The following is a 25,498-nucleotide window of genomic DNA, read 5'->3' as shown; positions in this document are numbered from 1 at the left end:
TTTCATAACTCAGTGGATAGTGCTAAAACAATGACGTCATTTCAGAATTCTAACATCTTTATGCACTTTAGTCATTCATTGATTAATTATATACAGTGAGGGGGAAAAAGTATTTGATCCCCTGCTGATTTTGTACGTTTGCCCACTGACAAAGACATGATCAGTCTATAATTTTAATGGTAGGTTTATTTGAACAGTGAGAGACAGAATAACAACAAAAAAATCCAGAAAAATGCATGTCAAAAATGTTATAAATTGATTTGCATTGTAATGAGGGAAATAAGTATTTGACCCCCTCTCAATCAGAAAGATTTCTGGCTCCCAGGTGTCTTTTTATACAGGTAACGAGCTGAGATTAAGAGCACACTCTTAAAGGGAGTGCTCCTAATCTCAGCTTGTTACCTGTATAAAAGACACCTGTCCACAGAAGCAATCAATCAATCAGATTCCAAACTCTCCACCATGGCGAGGACCAAAGAGCTCTCCAAGGATGTCAGGGACAAGATTGTAGACCTACACAAGGCTTGAATGGGCTACAAGACCATCGCCAAGCAGCTTGGTGAGAAGGTGACAACAGTTGGTGTGATTATTCGCAAATGGAAGAAACACAAAAGACCTGTCAATCTCCCTCTGCCTGGGGCTCCATGCAAGATCTCACCTCGTGGAGTTGCAATGAACATGAGAACAGTGAGGAATCAACCCAGAACTACAAGGGAGGATCTTGTCAATGATCTCAAGGCAGCTGGGACCATAGTCACCAAGAAAACATTAGGTAACACACTACGCCGTGAAGGACTGAAATCCTGCAGCGCCCGCAAGGTCCTCCTGCTTAAGAAAGCACATATACAGACCCGTCTGAAGTTTGCCAATGAACATCTGAATGATTCAGAGGAGAACTGGGTGAAAGTGTTGTGGTCAGATGAGACCAAAATCGAGCTCTTTGGCATCAACTCAACTCGCCGTGTTTGGAGGAGGAGGAATGCTGCCTATGACCCCAAGAACACCATCCCCACCGTCAAACATGGAGGTGGAAACATTATGCTTTGGGGGTGTTTTTCTACTAAGGGGACAGGACAACTTCACCGCATCAAAGGGACAATGGACGGGGCCATGTACCGTATTTTCCGCACTATAAGGCGCACCGGAGTATAAGCCGCAGCAGCTAAATTGAATGATATTGAATGATGTGTACATATATAAGCCGCACTGGACTATAAGCCGCAGGTGTTTTAATGTTTAATTACCATATGTAAGGGTTCGTGCACAGAGGGGATTGTCGGGAAAGAGATGGCTGCTTGAGGAAGCTCCCATTTATTAACATTTCAACAAACAAGTTGCATATTTGCATAACGTATTCAAGTGTTACCATTTAGTGCAATAGTAGCTACAGAACATATACTGTGCTGTGTAAACTGTACTGTATCACATAGCGTTTCAGACACACAAACTTTTCAACTTTCAAACTTAAACGGTGCGCTCCCAGCGCACATACCGGCAGTGATCTACAGCAGTGGTTTTCAACCAGTGGTCCTTGAGGGAGTGCTAGGGGTTCCCCAGCAAAATTAGTTAATAGCGTCACAATCATTTAACCACTTAACTTTGGTTATTTTTGAAAAACCTTGAAAAAGTGTGGCACATCTTTGAATATTTATCTACATTATAGCCTACAGTAGTACCATAACAAAAAACAAAGCTTACAGCGCTTGACGAGGCAATATCAATGGCTAAATTAAATGTGTTTTTTTGAAAGTGCAAAATAAAGTGCCTGTAACACGACAGTAAGCGCGTAAGCCTAAAGTTGCAGCAACACGGCTGCTTAAAATATACGGTAATCAGCCTACCAGAAAAGTCATTAATCCTCGTCTTCATCTTTTAGGCTAAGGTGCAGTACACGGCTGTAACCAGAAAAGTCAAGTCATTAATCCTCATCTCCGTCTTCTTCCTGCGTACTAAAACCACCAAAGTCCTCATCTTCAGTGTTGGAAACGAACAGGCTCAGGGTGGCTTCGTCAGCCACTCTCCTCTCGCCTTCGTTGTCGCTCTCAAAACCAACAAACTCCTCTTCGTCACTGTCGGAATCGAACAGCCTCTGAAGGTCCTCAGCTGTGGCGGCGTTCTCCTCTTCATCACGCAGCAGTCCAGCCTTTCGGAACCCGTTAATGATCGTGGATGTTTTGACAGCCATATTGACTGCCTTTAACTTAAAAGCTGCATCATATGCATTTCTACGTTTGTTTTCCATAATAAGGGTTTGTGCATGAAAACTTCCTTTGCACAAACTGTCTCGCTCTCGTAATGTCTGTCTGTCTTGCTCTCGTTCTGTCTCTAGTTCTGTCTCTCGTACCACTCTCGGTTCCACTTTTACTTTTGCGCGCTACCTGTCTCACTCTTTTCCGGCCTCCAGCTTTTCCTGCTGGAGCCCGCCGCTTAAAGGTGGGGGGCGCGGATCGGTCATAGAGCCCATAGAGTTAGAGTTGGTGGACTGTAACCTGTAAAATCCATAGATTTAGGAGGTCTTCTAGTGGCCGTTAGCTGTAAAAATCCATAGATTAGCCGCACCGTTATATAAGCCGCAGGGTCGAAAAATGGGAAAAAAGGCGCGGCTTATAGTCCGAAAATTACGGTACTGTCAAATCTTGGGTGAGAACCTCCTTCCCTCAGCCAGGGCATTGAAAATGGGTCCTGGATGGGTATTCCAGCATGACAATGACCCAAAACACACGGCCAAGGCAACGAAGGAGTGGCTCAAGAAGAGGCCTAGCCAGTCTCCAGACCTTAATCCCATAGAAAATCTGTGGAGGGTGCTGAAGGTTCGAGTTGCCAAACGTCAGCCTCGAAACCTTAATGACTTGGAGAAGATCTGCAAAGAGGAGTGGGACAAAATCCCTCCTGAGATGTGTGCAAACCTGGTGGCCAACTTCTAGAAACATCTGACCTCTGTGTTTGCCAACAAGGGTTTTGCCACCAAGTACTAAGTCATGTTTTGCAGAGGGGTCAAATACTTATTTCCCTCATTAAAAATCAAATCAATTTATAACATTTTTGACATCGGTTTTTCTGGATTTTGTTGTTGTTATTCTGTCTTTCACTGTTCAAATTTACCTACCATTAAAATTATAGACTGATCATGTCTTTGTCCGTGGGCAAACGTACAAAATCAGCAGGGGATCAAATACTTTTTTCCCTCACCCAGATGAAATGATCTTGGTCATTCCACCCATTTTTAAAAGTGTACAGTTGAAGTCAGAAGTTTACATACACCTTAGCCAAATACTCAGTTTCACAATTCCTGACATTTAATCCTAGTAAAAATTCCCTGTTTTAGGTCAGTTAGGATCACCACTTTATTTTAAGAATGTGAAATGTCAGAATAAGAGTAGAGTGAATTATTTCAGCTTTTATTTATTTCATCACATTCCCAGTGGGTCAGAAGTTTACATACACTCAATTAGTATTTGGTAGCATTGCCTTTAAATTGTTTTAACTTGGGTCAAACGTGTCGGGTAGCCTTCCACAAGCTTCCCACAATAAGTTGGGTGAATTTTGGCCCGTTCTTCCTGACAGAGCTGGTGTAACTGAGTCAGGTTTGTAGGCCTCCTTGCTCGCACACGCCTTTTCAGTTCTGCCCACAAATGTTCTATAGGATTGAGGTCAGGGCTTTGTGATGGCCACTCCAATACCTTGACTTTGTTGTCCTTAAGCCATTTTGCCACAACTTTGGAAGTATGCTTGGGGTCATTGTCCATTTGGAAGACCCATTTGCAAGCCAAGCTTTAACTTCCTGACTGATGTCTTGAGATGTTGCTTCAATATATCCACATAATTTTCCTTCCTCATGATGCCATCTATTTTGTGAAGTGCACCAGTCCCTCCTGCAGCAAAGCACCCCCACAGCATGATGCTGCCACCCCCGTGCTTCACGGTTTGGATGGTGTTCTTTGGCTTGCAAGCATCCCCCTTTTTCCTCCAAACATAACGATGGTCATTATGGCCAAACAGTTCTATTTTTGTTTCATCAGACCAGAGGACATTTATCCAAAAAGTACAGTCTTTGTCCCCATGTGCAGTTGCAAACCGTAGTCTGGCTTTTTTAATGACGGTTTTGGAGCAGTGGCTTCTTCCATGCTGAGCGGCCTTTCAGGTTATGTCGATATAGGACTCGTTTTACTGTGGATATAGATACCTTTGTACCTGTTTCCTCCAGCATCTTCACAAGGTCCTTTGCTGTTGTTCTGGGATTGATTTGCACTTTTCGCACCAAAGTACGTTCATCTCTAGGAGACAGAACGCGTCTCCTTCCTGAGCGGTATGATGGCTGCGTGGTCCCATGTTGTTTATACTTGCGTACTATTGTTTGTACAGATGAACGTGGTACCTTCAGGCATTTGGAAATTGCGCCCAAGGATGAACCAGAATACAATTTTTTTTCTGAGGTCTTGGCTGATTTCTTTTCCATGATGTCAAGCAAAGAGGCACTGAGTTTGAAGGTAGGCCTTGAAATACATCCACAGGTACACCTCCAATTGACTCAAATGATGTAAATTAGCCTATCAGAAGCTTCTAAAGCCATGACATAATTTTCTGGAATGTTCCAAGCTGTTTAAAGGCACAGTCAACCACTGGAGTGATACAGGGTATTATAAGTGAAATAATCTGTCTGTAAACAATTGTTGGAAAAATTACTTGTCATGCACAAAGTAGATGTCCTAACCAACTTGCCAAAACTATAGTTTGTTAACAAGACATTTGTGGAGTGGTTGAAAAACGAGTTTTAATGACTGCAACCTAAGTGTATGTAAACTTCCGACTTCAACTGTAACTAATTAACATTCTGTAATAAAGAGCACATGTTTTCCCATCTCAAGACATTGAATAAAAATAGTACTACACTAAGTACCAAATAAAGTAAGTGTTGACCGTAACAGGGGACTACTGAAAACATCAAACCCACTGGATAACATGGGTAAAATAGTCCTTTAATTCAGCCATAAAACCGCTTGTGACCGGGGAAATAGAAGGTTGTTTTATGAAACGGAGTGGGAATTGAATGCAATCTTCACAAAAAAAGATAATTGTTAAAACATTTCTAGCATGTCTATGAATGGGTAAAAGGGTTGACTTGCTCAGTTTTCCACTACAAAACACCAGTAAATTGACAGAGTAGAACCAGCTGACCTGCTTTTACTCTGATTTGACTATTAGATGTTCAATGTTTGTTTAAAAAATTTTTTTTTGAAAGGAATAGTTTCACCATATTAAAACGAGAGTTCAGTTCATGTAACAGGGTTGACCTTAAAATGAGGGACAGATGTAAATGACTTACTAATCACATTCATAATAATCTAGAGAAATGACTTTGTCAAGAAACGAAATAACTAGTGCTTTACAATGAGTATGTTTACATGTGTTTGGTTCTGAACAAACAGAATAAAAACTCAGACAACTAGAAAAAGCTTAAACAAAGTATATTCACCCACTGGGTCATACAGCTACAAAGACGTGATTACACAAGCGCATATATTTATACCCTCCTACAAGGGCGGAGTCAACTCCTTGCACATCTAGACAGCCAATACATCTCTGTTGCTAGGCAGGAACTTCAATGGTTCCTCTCACTGGTGTAGTCATGTTCCTGCCTAATGCTAAAACCTTTGTGGGCGTGGAAGTATATGTGTGTGAAATAGGACTGTTTCTTCTCACTTCATCTGACCTGACCTCGGGATGAATTCCTCAGTCCTCCCTAATCCACAGCTGTCTTACCTTATCAGTGACTGAAACCAGACTGTTGCCCTTTGCCTCCCTCCTTAGGAGCCATGATATGAACAATAACATGTTTTGACAGAATGTAAACACTTCTGCACCCCCCCTTGTCTCACTCAGTAACTTTCCATACACTTAGTTCCTATCCACCCTCCATTGACCCCCACATATACATTCCTTATACATGGAAAGTAATCAATAGGTTCTAGTATGGTAACATGAATAGGTATATTTCAAGCTAGAATCCAACACACACACTCATCTAACATTAAACTGGTTATGGCAGTAGGCAGAGTATGGCATTAGTCATGTAAACACCTTACTCTGCTTTTCTTAATTGGCTTTAGGTGACAATCGAAGTAATGATGTTAAAAACACCTGGTTTTCTGAGCAATCTTTCAAATGATTAGGACACGTAAACGCCTTACTCAGATTCATAGAGGCATATTTAATCTGCACATGTGCTAGCGCGAACAGCACAAGCTTTCTTCTTTGCACGAGTGCAGTGAGTTCGGGAAAAACTGAAAGTATGCATCTTAGAAATCGTTTTCACAAACTTTATATGTGCGAATTCGGAATCAAATATACTTAGTAGTACGGTAGTACGTTTATTTTGATGGCAATTTATCATTAATCAAAGTCCCATCAGGTAGCCTGATTTCAGATGTTCATGCTATTTAATATCTTTGTTTCACAGGGGACATTTGCTCTCTCGGTGGGAGGGGCTTATCATCTGGGGAGCCTCGACAACATCATGATGCTGACAAGACAGAGAAGAGTCTCTCCAGATCAGATCGTTTCAATAAACACCAGCACACATGTATAGGGAAGAAACCTCACCACTGCTGCTTTGACTGTGGGAAGGGTTTTGCTAAACAGAGGGAATTGATAATTCACCAACTGATTCACACCGGAGAGAAACCGTACCGCTGCTCTCAGTGTGGGAAGGGTTTTGCTGCATCTAAAACCTTAAAATCTCACCAGAGAATTCATACAGGGGAGAGGCCCTACCCCTGCTTTGTTTGTGGGAAGACCTTCAGTCAATCAGGACACCTGACTACACACCAACGCATACACACAGGAGAGAAGCCTTATAGCTGTGATCAGTGTGGGATGAGCTTCCGGAAGTCAGGACACCTGACCAGACACCAACGCATACATACAGGAGCGAAGCCTTATAGCTGTGATCAATGTGAGAAGAGCTTCAGTCAATCAGGATCCCTGATTACACACCAACGGATACACACAGGAGAGAAGCCTTATAGCTGTGAGCAGTGTGGGAAGAGCTTCAATCATTCAGGACATCTGTCTACACACCAACGCATACACACAGGAGAGAAGCCGTATAGTTGTGATCAGTGTGGGAAGAGCTTCAATCATTCAGGATCCCTGATTACACACCAACGCATACACACAGGAGAGAAGCCGTACAGCTGTGATCAGTGTGGGAAGAGCTTCAATCATTCAGGATCCCTGATTACACACCAACGCATACACACAGGAGAGAAGCCTTATAGCTGTGATCAGTGTGGGAAGAGCTTCAATCATTCAGGACTTCTGACTACACACCAACGCATACACACAGGAGAGAAGAGTTATAGCTGTGATCAGTGTGGGAAGAGCTTCAATCATTCAGCACTCCTGACTAGACACCAGCGCATACACACAGGAGAGAAGCCTTATAGCTGTGATCAATGTGGGAAGAGCTTTGCTCGAGATTCCACCCTGACTGCACACCAACGCATACACACAGGAGAGAAGCCTTATAGCTGTGATCAGTGTGGAAAGAGCTTCAGTCATTCAGGACACCTGACTACACACCAACGCATACACACAGGAGAAAAGCCTTATAGCTGTGATCAGTGTGGGAAGCGCTTCAATCAATCAGGAGCCCTGACTACACACCAACGCATACATACAGGAGATAAGCCTTATAGCTGTGATCAGTGTGGGAAGAGCTTCAATCATTCAGGATCCCTGACTACACACCAACGTATACACACAGGAGAGAAGCCGTACAGCTGTGATCAGTGTGGGAAGAGCTTCAATCATTCAGGATCCCTAATTACACACCAACGCATACACACAGGAGAGAAGCCTTATAGCTGTGATCAGTGTGGGAAGAGCTTCAATCAATCAGGAGAACTGACTTCACACCAACGCATACACACAGGAGAGAAGCCTTATAGCTGTGATCAGTGTGGGAAGAGGTTTGCTCAAGATTCCGCCCTGACTGCACACCAACGCATACACACAGGAGAGAAGCCTTATAGCTGTGATCAGTGTGGGAAGAGCTTCAATCAATCAGGATACCTGACTACACACCAACGCATACACACAGGAGAGAAACCTTACTCCTGTCTATGTGGAAAGAGCTTTGCTCATTCAGGGTCACTGAAAAAACACCAGAAAGAACAAACATGTCATTTTTTATCTCCCTCCTCTCCTGCACCGGTTCCAGATCCCTAAATAAAGTTTCAATAGAAAACATATTGTGAAGAGTCATCCATCTCCCATTCTCTAACATTATACTAAGTCTGAATACCATGATAACCTATGTAGCATAATGTCAAGCTCTGGATCCATATCTATCATTCGTCTAGGAGTGCTGTGTGTTGTGGGGTGGGGGATGTTGTAGTGGGTGGGGGTTTTCATAGCTGTATCTTATTACATTAACTCCTATTAGCCATTAAATACTTGTATCATGTATAATAATGTTTCAACAATACGAGATGTGTATTCTTGTTTTTAATAGATCAATAAATTCAATCCATTATCTGCTTAACAACATCTGCTTATCACATTACAGTGGCTTGCTAAAGTATTCACCCCCCTTGGCATGCTTCCTATTTTGTTGCCTTACAACCTGGAATTAAAATGGACTTTTGGGGGGTTTGTATAATTTTATTTACACAAGATGCCTACCACTTTGAAGATGCAAAATATTTTTTGGGGTGAAACAAACAAGAAAAGTATTTAAAAAACGGAACTTGAGCGTGCATAACTTTTCTCTCCCCCAAAGTCAATACTTTATAGAGCCACCTTTTGCAGCAATTACAGCTGCAAGTCTCTTGGGGTATGTCTCTATAAGCTTGGCACATCTAGCCACTGGGATTTTTGCCCATTCTTCAAGACAAAACTGCTCCAGCTCCTTCAAGTTGGATGGGTTCCGCTGGTGTACAGAAATCTTTAAGTCATACCACAGATTCTCAATTGGATTGAGGTCTGGGCTTTGACTAGGCCATTCCAAGACATTTAAATGTTTCCCCTTAAACCACTCGAGTGTTGTTTTAGCTGTATGCTTAGGGACATTGTCCTGCTGGAAGGTGAACCTCCGTCCCAGTCTCAAATCTCTGGAAGACTGAAACAGGTTTCCCTCAAGAATTTCCCTGTATTTAGCGCCATCCATCATTCCTTCAATTCTGACCAGTTTCCCAGTCCCTGCCGATGAAAAACATCCCCACAGCATGATGCTGCCACCATGCTTCACTGTGGGGATGGTGTTCTCAGGGTGATGATTTGTTGGGTTTGCGCCAGACACAGCGTCTTCCTTGATTGCCAAAAAGCTAAATTTTAGTCTCATCTGACCAGAGTACCTTCTTCCATATGTTTGGGGAGTCTCCCACATGCCTTTTGGCGAACACCAAACGTGTTTGCTTATTTTTTTCTTTAAGCAATGGCTCTTTTCTGGCCACTCTTCTGTAAAGCCCAGCTCTGTGGCGTGTACGGCTTAAAGTGGTCCTATGGACAGATACTCCAATCTCCGCTATGGAGCTTTGCAGCTCCTTCAGGGTTACTTCTGAAGGTAATTGGTTGCACCAGATCTTATTTAGGGGCTTCATAGCAAAGTGGGTGAATACATATGCACGCACCACTTTTCCGTTATTTTTTAAAATATATATATATTTTACTTCACCAATTTGGACTATTTTGTGTATGTCCATTACATGAAATCCAAATAAAAATCCATTTAGATTACAGGTTGTAATGCAACAAAATAGGAAAAACACCAAGGGGGATGAATACTTTTGCAAGTCACTGTAATTGTTTTTTAAATCTTTAATAATAATATATTTTCATAAGAAGCATAGGCCTCTTGTATAATTAGTTCGCTCCTAAAATATGTTCACATTTATTGTAAAACCCAGGTTTTAGTGTAGCTGAATGGACATACAGAAGTCATAGGGCTATTAGTGTGGTCAAATTATGTTGTTGTATTTATTTTAAAGGATTTTAATTGGGATATCTTTCAACTTTCCTTATTGTATATTCAGTGTGCTCCAAAAAGATGTACACACATTTTTATTGTGAAGCGAATTATGTGTTGGTTGTTAGGAAGAGGCATCATGGGGACAGGAAGCTAGCTCTGCCCATCAGTACTTATAGGTCATGTCAACCACAGACCTCACACTCTTCTGTTTTCTCATGGCCAGTAAGGTCTCCTACCAAACTTCTCTCTCTTCACTCTGGAAATACACTTGATAATATCTTATACCTTACCATTCTACTTTTTATTGGTGAATTGTTACTCAGAACGAATGCTTGCATGTAAATGTCATTGTAAAAGATACATCTGGAATGTGGTTTCATGTTTTCTTGTTTTGTTTTACATTGCCGATTGCATATTCATTTATTAAAATGTATTTTTTTAAACGTTTAGTTGTATTATGTAGAAGAGACCAGGATATGTTGTTGCCCTGTGTCCCAACACTCAATATTATAGTCAATGTCCTGACAATAAAACGGGTTTAAAACAATCAACAGAGAAACACGTGTCTTACTGGACTCAAATAGAACTGTTCCAAGTTGCTGTCAGGTAAAAATAGAGACAGCAGACAACAGGATTCTTAGTGAAAGGGGTGTTGTTGTCACAATTCCAGTGGGTCAGAAGTTTACATACACTAAGTTGACTGTGCCTTTAATCAGCTTGGAAAATTCCAGAAAATGATGTCATGGCTTTAGAAGCTTCTGATAGGCTAATTGACATAATTTGAGTCAATTGGAGGTGTACCTGTGGATGTATTTCAAGGCCTACCTTCAAACTCGGTGCCTCTTTGCTTAACATCATGGGGTAATCAAAATAAATCAGCCAAGACTTAATTGTAGACCTCCACAAGTCTGGTTCATCCTTGGGAGCAATTTGCAAACGCCTGAAGGTACCACGTTCATCTGTACAAACAATAGTACGCAAGTATTAACACCATGGGACCACGCAGCCATCATACCGCTCAGGAAGGAGACGCGTTCTGTCTTCTAGAGATTAACGTACTTTGGTGCAAAAAGTGCAAATCAATCCCAGAACAACAGCAAAGGACCTTGTGAAGATGCTGGAGGAAACAGGTAAAAGTATCTATATCCACAGTAAAACGAGTCCTATATCGACATAACCTAAAAGGCCGCTCAGCAAGGAAGAAGCCACTGCTCTTCTCTGTGTCACGGAGGCTCTCCGCACTGCTAAAGCTAACTCTCTCTCCTCTGCTCTTATCCTTCTAGACCTATCCGCTGCCTTTGATACTGTGAACCATCAGATCCTCCTCTCCACCCTCTCCGAGTTGGGCATCTCCGGCGCTGCTCACTCTTGGATTGCGTCCTACCTGACAGGTCGCTCCTACCAGGTGGCGTGGCGAGAATCTGTCTCCGCACCACGTGCTCTCACCACTGGTGTCCCCCAGGGCTCAGTTCTAGGCCCTCTCCTATTCTCTCTATACACCAAGTCACTTGGCTCTGTCATATCCTCACATGGTCTCTCCTATCATTGCTACGCAGACGACACACCATTTTCTGATAACCAGGTTGCGAATCGCATCTCTGCATGTCTGGCAGACATATCAGTGTGGATGTCGGATCACCACCTCAAGCTGAACCTCGGCAAGACGGAGCTACTCTTCCTCCCGTGGAAGGACTGCCTGCTCCATGATCTCGCCATCACGGTTGACAACTCCATTGTGTTCTCCTCCCAGAGTGCAAAGAACCTTGGCGTGACCCTGGACAACACCCTGTCGTTCTCCGCTAACATCAAAGCGGTGACTCGATCCTGCAGGTTCATGCTCTACAACATTCGCAGAGTACGACCCTACCTTACACAGAAAGCGGCACAGGTCCTAATCCAGGCACTTGTCATCTCCTGTCTGGATTACTGCAACTCTTTGTTGGCTAGGCTCCCTGCCTGTGCCATTAAACGCCTACAACTTATCCAGAACGCTGCAGCCCGTCTGGTGTTCAACCTTCCCAAGTTCTCTCATGTCACCCCGCTCCTCCGCACACTCCACTGGCTTCCAGTTGAGGCTCGCATCTACTACAAGACCATGGTGCTTGCCTACGGAGCTGTGAGGGGAACGGCACCTCCTTACCTTCAGGCTCTGATCAGACCCTACACCCAAACGAGGGCACTACGTTCATCCACCTCTGGCCTGCTAGCCCCCCTACCTCTACGGAAGCACAGTTCCCGCTCAGCCCAGTCAAAGCTATTCGCTGCTCTGGCACCCCAATGGTGGAACAAGCTCCCCCACGACAGCGGAGTCACTGACCACCTTCCGGAGACACTTGAAACCCTACCTCTTTAAGGAATACCTGGAATAGTATAAAAGTAATCCTTCTGTAACAAGATTTGTTCAAGCCTAAAATGTTAGTCCGTAATCGTAACATGGTGTTTGTATGTTCACAGATGAAATTTCACGGTTACGTTTCACGCATGGCTTTTCTTACGATCCTAAAAATTTACGTATGGATTTTCGAACGATCCTAACAATATGTACGTTAAATCTTTTGGCAGCTATCTGGCTCCATAGTTTTGGATCAATCGAGATACCAAGGAGATCCGTTTGAAGTCTCGATGAAAGTCATAGATGTGTTAGATGAGGTGGCGTCAGTGAAAATATCAAGATGTATTATTTTTGTTTGTTTGTATGTCCAAGGAGCAGAAGGAGCGTGCTTTGCACCTGAAAAATATATATCGGATCGGAATGTGTCGTGTGGATCTGTGAAGCAGGGCACCTATCAAGGGGGTTATCTCTGGAGTGGCTCTAGAAGTGAGTGTAAAGGATGTAACTGAAGAAGTAGATGTAGTGGTTGATGCACGCTGACTGACCCGTATGGTGATGGAGTGAGGAAGACCATTCCATCCATTATTTTGTTATTTGAAGAAGAGTCTCTCCCTTCATACGTATATTTGGGTTATGTGAGATATCCTGCAAGAGTCTTCATGCCCAAACCCTTGCAGTGGGATGAATGTAAACTATTTGGACGTGTCAAGTGTATGTAGACGGGAGGCATATTGTATGCCAGTTGAGGCGAAATGCTGCAGTTGTGGTGGCGAGCATGAACCAGAATTCACGAAGTGCCCTGTTAGGGTGAAGGAGACCCAGGTGGCAAGAATAAGGGCTGTCCAGCATGTCTCCTATCCGGAGGAGGTGAGACGAGTGGAAGAAGGGAGTAAAGTTGAAGAAACCATGGTAGTTGGATTAGAGACATTAGTAAATGCAACTCTCCAACAGGATCCTGACAGGTTGCATGTTAAAAAGGTGGACTTTGTATAATGCCCTGCCCCCCCCCCCCCCCACACCCTGAAATTGCATTTCTGTCCCCCCCATATTTTTATTTAACCAGGCAAGTCACTTAAGAACAAATTCGTATTTACAATGACGGCCTACACCGGCCAAACCCGGACGACGCTGGGGCAATTATGCGCCGCCCTATGGGACTCCCAATCACGGCCGGTTGTGATACAGCCTGGAATCGCACCAGGGGGTCTGTAGTGACGCCTCAAGCACTGAGATGCATTGCCTTAGACTGCTGCGCCACTCGGGAGCCCATATGGAAAACATATGGAAACAGCTCTAATGTTACAGGCTTCACTGTCATGGTGCACACAGGTTTCTTCATTCCGCTCCCACCCACACCTGCTGGGTTTCTGTCCTGACTCCCGCCTGCTACTGTAAGAACTGGTCCAAACCCAAACCCAATCTCAGTCCCGCAATGCTATTTTAGGCATATGTGATGCAGCTCACTTGCCAGCCATGGTCCCAGCAATTTTGCGCCCTATAGGCATTATCAAATAGGCAAAAAATTGTGTTTGGAGAGAGTATAGTTATTGACTAGACTGGTGTGGGTTAGGCGTGCAGGCGGCTTAGGCTGGCTGGTCAGTCTGGCTGAAATTTGATATAGCTATTGGTTAAAGGTGCAACACAATATTTATTATTGAATTATATTTGATGTAGTTCAGTCTTATTATTCACTTAAATATATTTTTTAATGATCTCTTACCTAGCTTGATGACTGTGGGCATTTTTGCTTACTTTTTATTCTAAATGGAGACGGCATATTGGATTGTGTAAAAATGCGGAAAATAACCTTTAGATGCCCATCAAAATTCTGGGGGAGGACCCCCAGACAGGTTATGTCCCCCCCACTTCTAAAACCAAAGTGGCGCCCCTGGTTTATTGCATTGGTTTTAAAACGCACAGAACAAACAAAGAAGAAATCTGAGAAAATAGGCATAATTTGTGAGTGCAGCTGAACGTTTTTTGGGACAATAGAGGGATTATATAGAGGGATTATAAGGAATCCTGTCGATATATGTTCCGTCCACACAGGCCCCTGATCCTATGTAGGGATGTGATTTGGATTATCACTGAAGGGGTGGGGTTTTTTGGGATTAATTAAATGTTTGTATTGTATATGATGGTGGTACTGTATTTCCCCGCCCCCCTTATTTTTCGTGGCAGCAACACAAAAATAGGTGTAGTCTGCCATAAACCTTAAAGAAGAAGACAACAGCAAAGCATTCTAACTGTACTGTTGTAGCCGACAACATTTCATGTCATACAAAGAAACAGTAGCTTCCACGATGGATCCGGTAAGTCTGGTTTCCTTTTAACAGTATAGGCCTGCTGTGCTGTATAAAATGTCTAGGCCTAGTTTTCATCATCTTTGATTTTCCACATTCCTGTGTTCTGTTTAAACGGCTGGACAAAAAAAACATGTTTTTTTACTTCAAAGTAGCCTACTACTATTCATGTTTAGGAATCTGTGACAATGACCTAATTATCTCTCATTCCTTCACTGATTTCGAACACATTATCCATTATTTGACCAGCTACTCAAGTGGCCGCTCTAACAAATAACATAATTGTCTTCAAAAATGGAAGGCTGTCGGGAAGAGGCAAGATCAGGTGGGACCATTATAGCCAATGAGAGGGCAGATATGCGTGTTTCCACTAGTTGCCACAAAGTCAAACGTCTATATCGCAGTGCTTAATTTGTATTTCGGGATGTCCAGTAACACATAGTGAGCGCTAGAGTGGTGGTTATCCGAGGGGCTCTGAGGTACCGGAACACATTAAGAAAAAATGTGTCAAACAACGTAGCAGCGCAGCAGACAGAGTAAACAGCTAAGTAGCCTACTATCTATGGTGGTGATACGGACAGCACTCTACAAGGAGCTGATTAATTCAAAGCATTTTAAATGTCACTGCAGTATGCCCACATACTTGAGTATAGCTGTGCGGCTTACACAAGTCAGAATTTCTTATAGTCTAATTTTCTAGACATCAATGTACAGCAACATTTTTAGAAGACACTGCAGGAAACCCGCCATATGCATATCCACACATACTCAGCTGTGGGGCTTACATAACCACATTGCATATAATTTTCAAGACATCAATGTAGCAGTAGAACAAATATTACAATATAACTTCAAATAAAATAAATCAATGTACGCTACATTAGAACACACATCAGAATATATAGGCCTCCTGCCTATGTGATAATATGAAGCAAATATTCAGATTACCTTCACAGAACAAGTTTGTAAAGAAAAAATAAACTCCTACCTTAGTTTTCAAAACCTCCCACAATGACTCTCCCCATGTCAAGTCCATTTAACTCCTGAGAGTACATTTCTTGCTCAAAGCCATGAGCGGGCCTGTGGCTGTGACGTTTAGCCTCCTTCTAAGGCTGTTCTGAAGACTCTGGCTGTAGTGTCTATTTTTTCATTTTGAGTGTTAACTATAACCTGGGTGTCCTCTTTAGCCTTGTCTACAAGGCTTGCTGCCATCAAATATGCCTTGGTTGGGGCATGTTCAAAAACCTTTTTTCTGAGGTCTCTTTGTTGTTTTGTTGTTTTACATCTGAGGCAGAGGATTTTACTGTACATTCCACCCACTATTTTGCTAGTTTAATCCCTCCAGTCGTTTCTAGACCCAAGCTCCCTACCTTTTTGCATGTTGGACAGCCCAACTTTGAATTATAAATGACAAGCCAGGGGTTATACGTTTGCTTGTTCTTGACCTGCAAATTGCACCTGCTCTTCCCCCCAGCTCCCCGTCTCCCTCTCCTGCTGAGTCTGACTCGCTACTCTGCCTACTAGCTAGTGGAGGTGCCGGTGGTGATGCTGAACTGGCAGAATTAGCAGCGCTGCTAGCTAAGGCATCGCCACCAGGAACAGTTTGCCCCTCACTCCTCTCCTCAGGCACGGACAGTTCTCTGGCTCGTTCTGGGTTCGATTCACAATCTTTCTCTAGATTTTTGGACATGAGAAATTTCATCAAACTCAAATTAAGCACTGCTATATCGTATTTTTATTCATTTAGGGTTAAGCATAAAGTTAGAAGTTTGGTTAAGGATAGAGTTAAGATCACATTTTAATAAGATGAATTCTAGAAATGGGCGTGGTTTATGACTTTGTTTGTGGCAACTAGTGACGACCAGGCACTACTCCCATATAAGTGTTTTTTTTCCCCCAATGTTGCCGGGATGTCACGTGTCCTACTTTTACATATACATTCCTAACAACCTAATTCGATCAAATAAGGCAGAAGCCAGATTTTGGGCCCAGTTATCCCTCTCGCTTCGCCTCTTCCTCGCTGTTTGATAGGAAATGACCGGTATAAGAAATATGGTGGAAACTAGCCCATGCCTCCACCAATCCAATGCTCTTAGATTTGTGGGTTGTAGTGAACGATTGAACATTTCAGGTAAAATGAGATATTCGAGGGATGCACCCAAATCAATCCGAGGTTTAGACTAAATTAATAAAATATTTGGTTTAATGTTAATCTATGTAGAATAATTATTGCCGCCAACAGGACAAATCTAGCCTGTCCCCCTCCACCCTCCCGGAGTCCCCAGGTTGACCGTCTACCGGTACTTTACTGCTGGGTCTAGTCGACTGCAGGAAAACACCGGGGCAGAGTGGAACTGAGAGAGGAGAAGAGGAACATGGATATTTGATTTAATTAAGTATGAAGCATGGTGTGTGGATTAGACTAGAGTCTGCTTCTGTAACAATTCATTGATTCATTATACACTGCTCAATAAAATAAAGGGAACACTATAATAACACATCCTAGATCTGAATGAATGAAATAATCTTATGAAATACTTTTTTCTTTACATAGTTGAATGTGCTGACAACAAAATCACACAAAAAGTATCAATGGAAATCAAATGTATCAACCCATGGAGGTCTGGATTTGGAGTCACCCTCAAAATTAAAGTGGAAAACCACACTGATCCAACTTTGATGTAATGTCTTTAAAACAAGTCAAAATGAGGCTCAGTGTGGCCTCCACGTGCCTGTATGACCTCCCTACAACGCCTGGGCATGCTCCTGATGAGGTGGCGGATAGTCTCCTGAGGGATCTCCTCCCAGACCTGGACTAAAGCATCCGCCAACTCCTGGACAGTCTGTGGTGCAACGTGGCGTTGGTGGATGGAGCGAGACATGATGTCCCAGATGTGCTCAATTGGATTCAGGTCTGGGGAAAGGGCGGGCCAGTCCATAGCATCAATGCCTTCCTCTTGCAGGAACTGCTGACACACTCCAGCCACATGAGGTCTAGCATTGTCTTGCATTAGGAGGAACCCAGGGCCAACCGCACCAGCATATGGTCTCACAAGGGGTCTGAGGATCTCATCTCGGTACCTAATGGCAGTCAGGCTACCTCTGGCGAGCACATGGAGGGCTGTGCGGCCCCCCAAAGAAATGCCACCCCACACCATGACTGACCCACCGCCAAACCGGTCATGCTGGAAGATGTTGCAGGCAGCAGAACGTTCTCCACGGCGTCTCCAGACTCTGTCACGTCTGTCACATGTGCTCAGTGTGAACCTGCTTTCATCTGTGAAGAGCACAGGGCGCCAGTGGCGAATTTGCCAATCTTGGTGTTCACTGGCAAATGCCAAACGTCCTGCACGGTGTTGGGCTGTAAGCACAACCCCCACCTGTGGACGTCGGGCCCTCATACCACCCTCATGGAGTCTGTTTCTGACCGTTTGAGCAGACACATGCACATTTGTGGCCTGCTGGAGGTCATTTTGCAGGGCTCTGTTTGTGCTCCTCCTGCTCCTCCTTGCACAAAGGCGGAGGTAGCGGTCCTGCTGCTGGGTTGTTGCCCTCCTACGGCCTCCTCCACGTCTCCTGATGTACTGGCCTGTCTCCTGGTAGCGCCTCCATGCTCTGGACACTACGCTGACAGACACAGCAAACCTTCTTCTTGCCACAGCTCGCATTGATGTGCCATCCTGGATGAGCTGCACTACCTGAGCCACTTGTGTGGGTTGTAGACTCCGTCTCATGCTACCACTAGAGTGAAAGCACAGCCAGCATTCAAAAGTGACCAAAACATCAGCCAGGAAGCATAGGAACTGAGAAGTGGTCTGTGGTCACCACCTGCAAAACCAGTCCTTTATTGGGGGTGTCTTGCTAATTGCCTATAATTTCCACCTGTTGTCTATTCCATTTGCACAACAGCATGTGAAATGTATTGTCAATCAGTGTTGCTTCCTAAGTGGACAGTTTGATTTCAAAGAAGTGTGATTGACTTGGAGTTACATTGTGTTGTTTAAGTGTTCCCTTTATTTTTTTGAGCAGTTTTGATGAAAATATCTGGTCGTTCCACCCAATTTTGAGAAGTGTAACTTGGTCATCAACTTTGGATTTCACCTAATTTTAACATTCTGTCATAAAGAGCTCGTGTACAACTTCATTAAAAAATGTTTTCCCATCTCGAGGTTAAATAAAATAGAAATGATATAGTAAGTGCCTATGTGCCAAATAAAGTAACAGGGTTGACATTAACAGCAGACGACTGAAAACAACAAAACCAGTACATTACATTGGAAAAATAGTCCTTTAAATCAGCCACAAATTTGCTTATAACCGGGGTAATGGAAGCTAGTTTTGTGCAACAAGGACTGGCAATTGAATGCAAGCTTCACAAAAAAATGTAATTGTTAAAAAATGTCTACCATATCAATTTAAGGATAAAAGGGTTTACTTGCTCAGTTTTCCACCACAAAACACCAGAAAATTGGCAAAAAGATTAGAACCAGCTCACCTGCTTTTACTCTATGATTTAACTATTTGATGTTCAATGTTACTTTTGCAAAAAGAATGTAAGGAACAGTTTCACCATATTTAAACAAGGGTTGACCTTAAAATGCCCTCCTGTAGCTCAGTTGGTAGAGCATGGTGCTTGCAATGCCAGGGTTGTGGGTTCGATTCCCACGGGGGGCCAGTATGAAAAATGTATGCACTCACTAACTGTAAGTCGCTCTGGATAAGAGCGTCTGCTAAATGACTAAAATGTAATGTAAAATGAGGGACAGACGTAAATGAATCACATGAAATAAATAATCTTCAGAAATGACTGTCAAAGTAACCAAATAACTAGGGCTTTACATGCACACACATAATTTAATATTAAACTGATTATGGCAGTTGGCCGAGTATGGCATTAGTCATGTAAACACCTCACTCTGGTTATCTTAATTGGTGCAAGCTCATAACCAAAGTAAACATACGCCTTTAAAAACAACTGGTTTTCAGAGCAATGTTTACAATTATTAGGACATGTAAATGCTTCAATCAGAGTTACAGCGGTGTATTTAATCTGTACATGTGCAACACAAGCAGCCCATGCTAACTTAGTGCAGTGAATTCGGACAAACTGAAAGTATGCAGCTTAGAAATAGTTTTCACATACAAACTTTATTTGTCCGAACTCAGAATTAAATATGCTTCTCAAAAATAACATGGTAGCTGTGGTAGAACATTAATTTTGATTGCCAATATTCGGCATTCATCAAATTCCCATTAATTAGCCTGATTTCAGATGTGTCCATGTAAACAGGATTATTAGAGAAATTGTTCCTCTTTCATAGTATGTCAACGTTTAAATCAAACTCTCTTATATTAATTGACTATTCATAATAATCATATTATTCTGCGCATGTAACCGTACTCAATGATGGTAAAACTTGGAGAAATTATTGTATTAGGTGGGTTAAAATCTTTCTAAAAGTTACACAGGGTTGACGGAGGGACTTGTCAAAATGCAGAATTATTTTTAAATTTAGCAAGTCTTTATTCATATAAAAATCGGATCAATCGAATTCTCCATGTGTTCTGTTTTAATGGGCACTTTATTTAATATAACAGAGATTTTATAATAATAATAATAATAATATGCCATTTAGCAGACGCTTTTATCCAAAGCGAATTACAGTCATGTGTGCATACATTTTTACGTATGGGTGGTCCCGGGGATCGAACCCACTACCCTAGCGTTACAAGCGCCATGCTCTACCAATTGAGCTACAGAGGACCACATTTAAAATGTTATATTGGTGCACAATTTCTACTGAACAAATATAAAAGGGACGTAAAAGACATTCATTTCATGGAACGACCCATCTGTTTATGGGCCCATGTTTGCAAAACCTAACAATTCAATGTCTTTGTTTCACAGGGGACAGCCCTAATAGTTGCTCTCTCAGTGGGAGGAGCTTATCATCTGGGGAGCCTCAACAACATCATGATGCTCACAAGACAGAGAAAAGTCTATCCGGATCAGAACACCTCAAGAAACACCAGCAGAGAGGTATAGGAAAGAAACTTGATCATTGCTGCTCTCAGTGTGGGAATAGTTTCAATGCATCTAAAACCTTAAAATCTCATCAGAGAATTCATACGGGGAGAGGCCTTACCCCTTCTTTGATTGTGGGAAATGCTTCAATCAATCAGGAACCCTGACTACACACCAGCACATACACACAGAAGAGAAGCCTTATAGCTGTGATCAGTGTGGGAAGAGCTTTAATAATTCAGGAGCCCTGATTAGACACCAACGCATACACACAGGAGAGAAGCCTTATAGCTGTGATCAGTGTGGGAAGAGCTTCAGTCAATCAGGATCCCTGATTATACACCAACGCATACACACAGGAGAGAAGCCTTACAGCTGTGATCAGTGTGGGAAGAGTTAGTTTTGCTCAAGATTTCACCCTGACTACACACCAGCTCACACACACTGGAGAGAAACCTTACTCCTGTCTATGTGGAAAGAGCTTTGCTCATTCAGGGTCACTGGAAAATCACCAGAAAGAACAAACATGTCATCCTTTATCTCCCTCCTCTCCGGCACCGGTTCCATATCCCTAAATAATGTTTCAATAGAAAACATTGTGAAGAGTCATCCATCTCCCATTCTCTAACAGTATACTAAGTCTGAATACCATGATAACCTGTGTAGCATAATGTCAAGCTCTGGATCCATATCGATCATTCGTCTCGGAGTAGGAGTGCTGTGTGTGTTGTGGGGTGGGGGTGTTCAGAGCTGTATCTTATTTCATTAACTCCTGTTATCCATTAATTACTTGTATCATGTATAATAATGTTTCAACAGTACGAGTTGTGTATTCTTGTATTCAATAGATCAATAAATTAGATCCATTATCTGCTTAACAACGTCTGCTTATCACATTACAGTGGCTTGCGAAAGTATTCACCCCCCTTGGCATGCTTCCTATTTTGTTGCCTTACAACCTGGTATTAAAATTGATTTTGGGGGTGTTTGTATCATTTGATTTACACAACATGCCTACCACTTTGAAGATGCAAAATATGTTTTATTGTGAAACAAACAAGACAAACTGAAAACTTGAGTTTTCATAACTATTCACCCCCCAATGTCAATACTTTGTATAGCCACCTTTTGCAGCAATTACAGCTGCAAGTATCTTTGGGTATGTCTCTATAAGCTTGGCACATCTAGCCACTGGGATTTTTGCCCATTCTTCAAGGCAAAACTGCTCCAGCTCCTTCAAGTTGGATGGGTTCCGCTGGTGTACAGAAATCTTTAAGTCATACCACAGATTCTCAATTGGATTGAGGTCTAGGCCATTCCAAGACATTTAAATGTTTCCCCTTAAACCACTCAAGTGTTGCTTTAACAGTATGCTTAGGGTCATTGTCCTGCTGGAAGGTGAACCTCTGTTCAGTCTCAAATCTCTGGAAGACTGAAACATGCTTCTTGGGGTAATAAGAGCTGTTGGGTTTGCGCCAGACATAGCGTTTTCCTTCATAGCCAAATAGGTCAATTTTAGTCTCATCTGACCAGAGTACCTTCTTCCATATGTTTGGGGAGTCTCTCACATGCCTTTTGGCGAACACCAAACTTGTTTGCTTATTCTTTCTTTAAGCAATGGCTTTTTTTTGGCCACTCTTCCGTAAAGCCCAGCTCTGTGGAGTGTACGGCTTAAAGTGGTCCTATGAACAGATACTCCAATCTCCGCTGTGGAGCTTTGCAGCTCCTTCAGGGTTATCTTTGGTCTCTTTGTTGCCTCTCTAATTAATGCCCTCCTTGCCTGGTCCGTGAGTTTTGGTGGGCGGCCCTCTCTTGGCAGGTTTGTTGTGGTGCCATATTCTTTCCATTTCTTAATAATGTATTTAATGGTGCTCCGTGGGATGTTCAAAGTTTCAGATCTTTTTTTTATAACCCAACCCTGATCTGTACTTCTCCACAACTTTGTCCCTGACTTGTTTGGAGAGCTCCTTGGTCTTCATGTTGCTGCTTGCTTGGTGGTGCCCCTTGCTTATTGGTGTTGCAGACTCTGAGGCCTTTCAGAACAGGTGTATATATACTGAGATCATGTGACAGATCATGTGACGCTTAGATTGCACACACGTGGTCCTCTGTAGCTCAATTGGTAGAACATGGCGCTTGTAACGCCAGGGTAGTGGGTTTGATCCCCGGGACCACCCAGACGTAAAAATGTATTGCACACATGACTGTAAGTCGCTTTGGATAAAAGCGTCTGCTAAATGGCATATTATTATTATTATTATTATTATTATTATTATTATTATTTAACTAATTATGTGACTTCTGAAGGTAATTGGTTGCACCAGATCTTATTTAGGGGCGTGAATACATATGCACGCATCACTTTTTCGTTATTTATTATAATTTTTTGTAACATTGTTTTTTTTTTATTTCATTTCACCAATTTGGACTATTTTGTGTATGTCCATTACATGAAATCCAAATAAAAATCTATTTAAATTGCAGGTTGTAATGCAACAAAATAGGAAAAACGCCAAGGGGGATGAATTATTTTGCAAGGCACTGTACTTTGTGTACAGTCGTAGTCAAAAGTTTTGAGAATGACACAAATATTAATTTTCACAAAGTCTGCTGCCTCAGTTTTTATGATGGAAATGTGCATATACTCCAGAATGTTATGAAGAGTGATCAGATGAATTGCAATGAATTGCAAAGTCCCTCTTTGCCATGAAAATGTACTTAATCCCCCCAAAACATTTCCACTGCATTTCAGCCCTGCCACAAAAGGACCAGCTGACATGTCACTGATTCTCTCGTTAACACAGGTGAGAGTGTTGACGAGGACAAGGCTGGAGATCACTCTGTCATGCTGATTGAGTTAGAATAACAGACTGGAAGCTTTAAAAGGAGGGTGGTGCTTGAAATCATTGTTCTTCCTCTGTTAACCATGGTTACCTGCAAGGAAACACGTGCCGTCATCATTGCTTTGCAGAAAACGGGCTTCACAGGCAAGGATATTGCTGCTAGTAAGATTGCTCATAAATCAACCATTTATCGGCTCATCAAGAACTTCAAGGAGAGACGTTCAATTGTTGTGAAGAAGGCTTCAGGGCGCCCAAGAAATTCCAGCAAGCGCCAGGACCGTCTCCTAACGTTGATTCAGCTGCGGGATCGGGTTACCACCAGTGCAGAGCCTGCTCAGGAATGGCAGCAGGCAGGTGTGAGTGCATCTGCACGCACAGTGAGGCGAAGACTATTGGAGGATGGCCTGGTGTCAAGAAAGGCAGCGAGGAAGCAACTTTTCTCCAGGAAAAACATCAGGGACAGACTGATATTCTGCAAAAGGTACAGGGATTGGACTGCTGAGGACTGGGGTAAAGTCATTTTCTCTGAATCTCCTTTCCGACTGTTTGGGGCATCCGGAAAAAGGCTTGTCCGGAGAAGACAAGGTGAGCGCTACCATCAGTCCTGTGTCATGCCAACAGTAAAGCATCCTGAGACCATTCATGTGTGGGGTTGCTTCTCAGCCAAGGGAGTGGGCTCACCTAAGAACACAGCCATGAATAAAGAATGGACCAACACATCCTCCGAGAGCAACTTCTCCCAACCATCCAAGAACAGTTTGGTGACGAACAATGCCTTTTCCAGCATGATGGAGCATCTTGCCATAAGGGAAAAGTGATAACTAAGTGGCTCGGGGAACAAAACATCGACATTTTGGGTCCATGGTCAGGAAACTCCCCAGACCTTAATCCCATTGAGAAGTTGTGGTCAATCCTCAAGAGGCAGTTGGACAAACAAAAACCCACAAATTCTGACAAACTCCAAGCATTGATTATGTAAGAATGGGCTGCCATCAGTCAGAATGTGGCCCAGAAGTTAATTGACAGCATGCCAGGGCGGATTGCAGAGGTCTTGAAAAAGAAGGGTCAACACTGCAAATATTGCCTCTTTGCATAAACTTAGTATAATTGTCAATAAAAGCCTTTGACACTTATGGAATGCTTGAAATTATACTTCAGTATACCATAGTAACATCTGACAAAAAGATCTCAAAACACTGAAGCAGCAAACTTTGTGAAGACCAATACCTGTGTCATTCTCAAAACTTTTGACCACGACTGTACACTTTTCTGTCATCCTCAACACCAGATGCTCCAAAGAAGCCCTCATCGTCAGTCAGTCCTTCTGGTGAAATAGTAGAGGGCAGTTTAGTTTTGTGTAAGTGCTCCATGATGTCATATCCATTTTTATAGTTCTGTAAAATGACTGATTTGACAGAAGTATTTTCTAACATGTATTAATGATCCTGCAGCAGTGTTTCCCTGGGTTCCTGTGGTGGGGGCTGTTCTGACTGCTGGAGCTCTTCTAATCACCATCTACTGCACACTGAAGAGGTAAGTCTTCCACTAGTGGTCACTAGAGAGCAGAACTCACTCTGTCCCTCTTTACAGGAGATCCACAGGAGGGAGTGATGCCACAGCAGACACGTGATTATATGACCACCTCCACACTGCTGACATCACAATACTGCATCACGACAGTCTCTTTCGTACTAGTTGTAAAAAATAATTATTATTACTTTGTAATCTCTCTCTACAGAGTGTCCCCCCTGATCCTGAAATTGAAACGTACACAGCTCTGAACATGAGGACCAGATCCCCTGACTACTACACTCTGGCAGTCAGTCTCTTATAATGTATTCATTTGTGTGCTAATTAATTTGTATGTGATATAGTATAGTGTGTGTGTGTGTGTGTGTGCAAGTCATGGGTAACTGCATACGTGGAGTGTGCATGAAAGTGGGCGTTGCAAAGCAATTGGGTGGATCAACACCAGTGGGTGTGTCGAAACATAACAGCTAATTGATGGCAGATAGTTACCACTCA

General features: G+C 42.8%; 1 protein-coding gene across 2 annotated transcripts in view; it reads left to right on the top strand.

The window, feature by feature from the left end:
- LOC311119924 (uncharacterized protein) overlaps positions 1-25,058 on the top strand; it is a 31,026-nt gene extending 5,968 nt beyond the window's left edge. Inside the window, exons 3-5 of one of the 2 annotated variants that reach the window (XM_084194570.1) lie at positions 20,514-20,645; positions 24,762-24,830; positions 24,925-25,058. In XM_084194570.1, the coding sequence (XP_084050696.1) occupies positions 20,514-20,645; positions 24,762-24,830; positions 24,925-25,010 (287 nt within the window). In that variant the 3' untranslated portion in view covers positions 25,011-25,058. Of the gene's footprint in view, positions 1-6,457; positions 8,376-20,513; positions 20,646-24,761; positions 24,831-24,924 lie in introns of those variants that run through there. The other variant, XM_084194569.1, reaches the window with a different exon arrangement.
- Positions 25,059-25,498: the final 440 nt, after the last annotated feature.

Source organism: Coregonus lavaretus (assembly GCF_964263955.1).
Source record: "Coregonus lavaretus genome assembly, contig: HAP1_SCAFFOLD_55, whole genome shotgun sequence".
Taxonomy (NCBI): domain Eukaryota; kingdom Metazoa; phylum Chordata; class Actinopteri; order Salmoniformes; family Salmonidae; genus Coregonus; species Coregonus lavaretus.
Note: the sequence above shows the minus strand (reverse complement) of the source record. Positions and strands in the feature narration are given on the sequence as shown.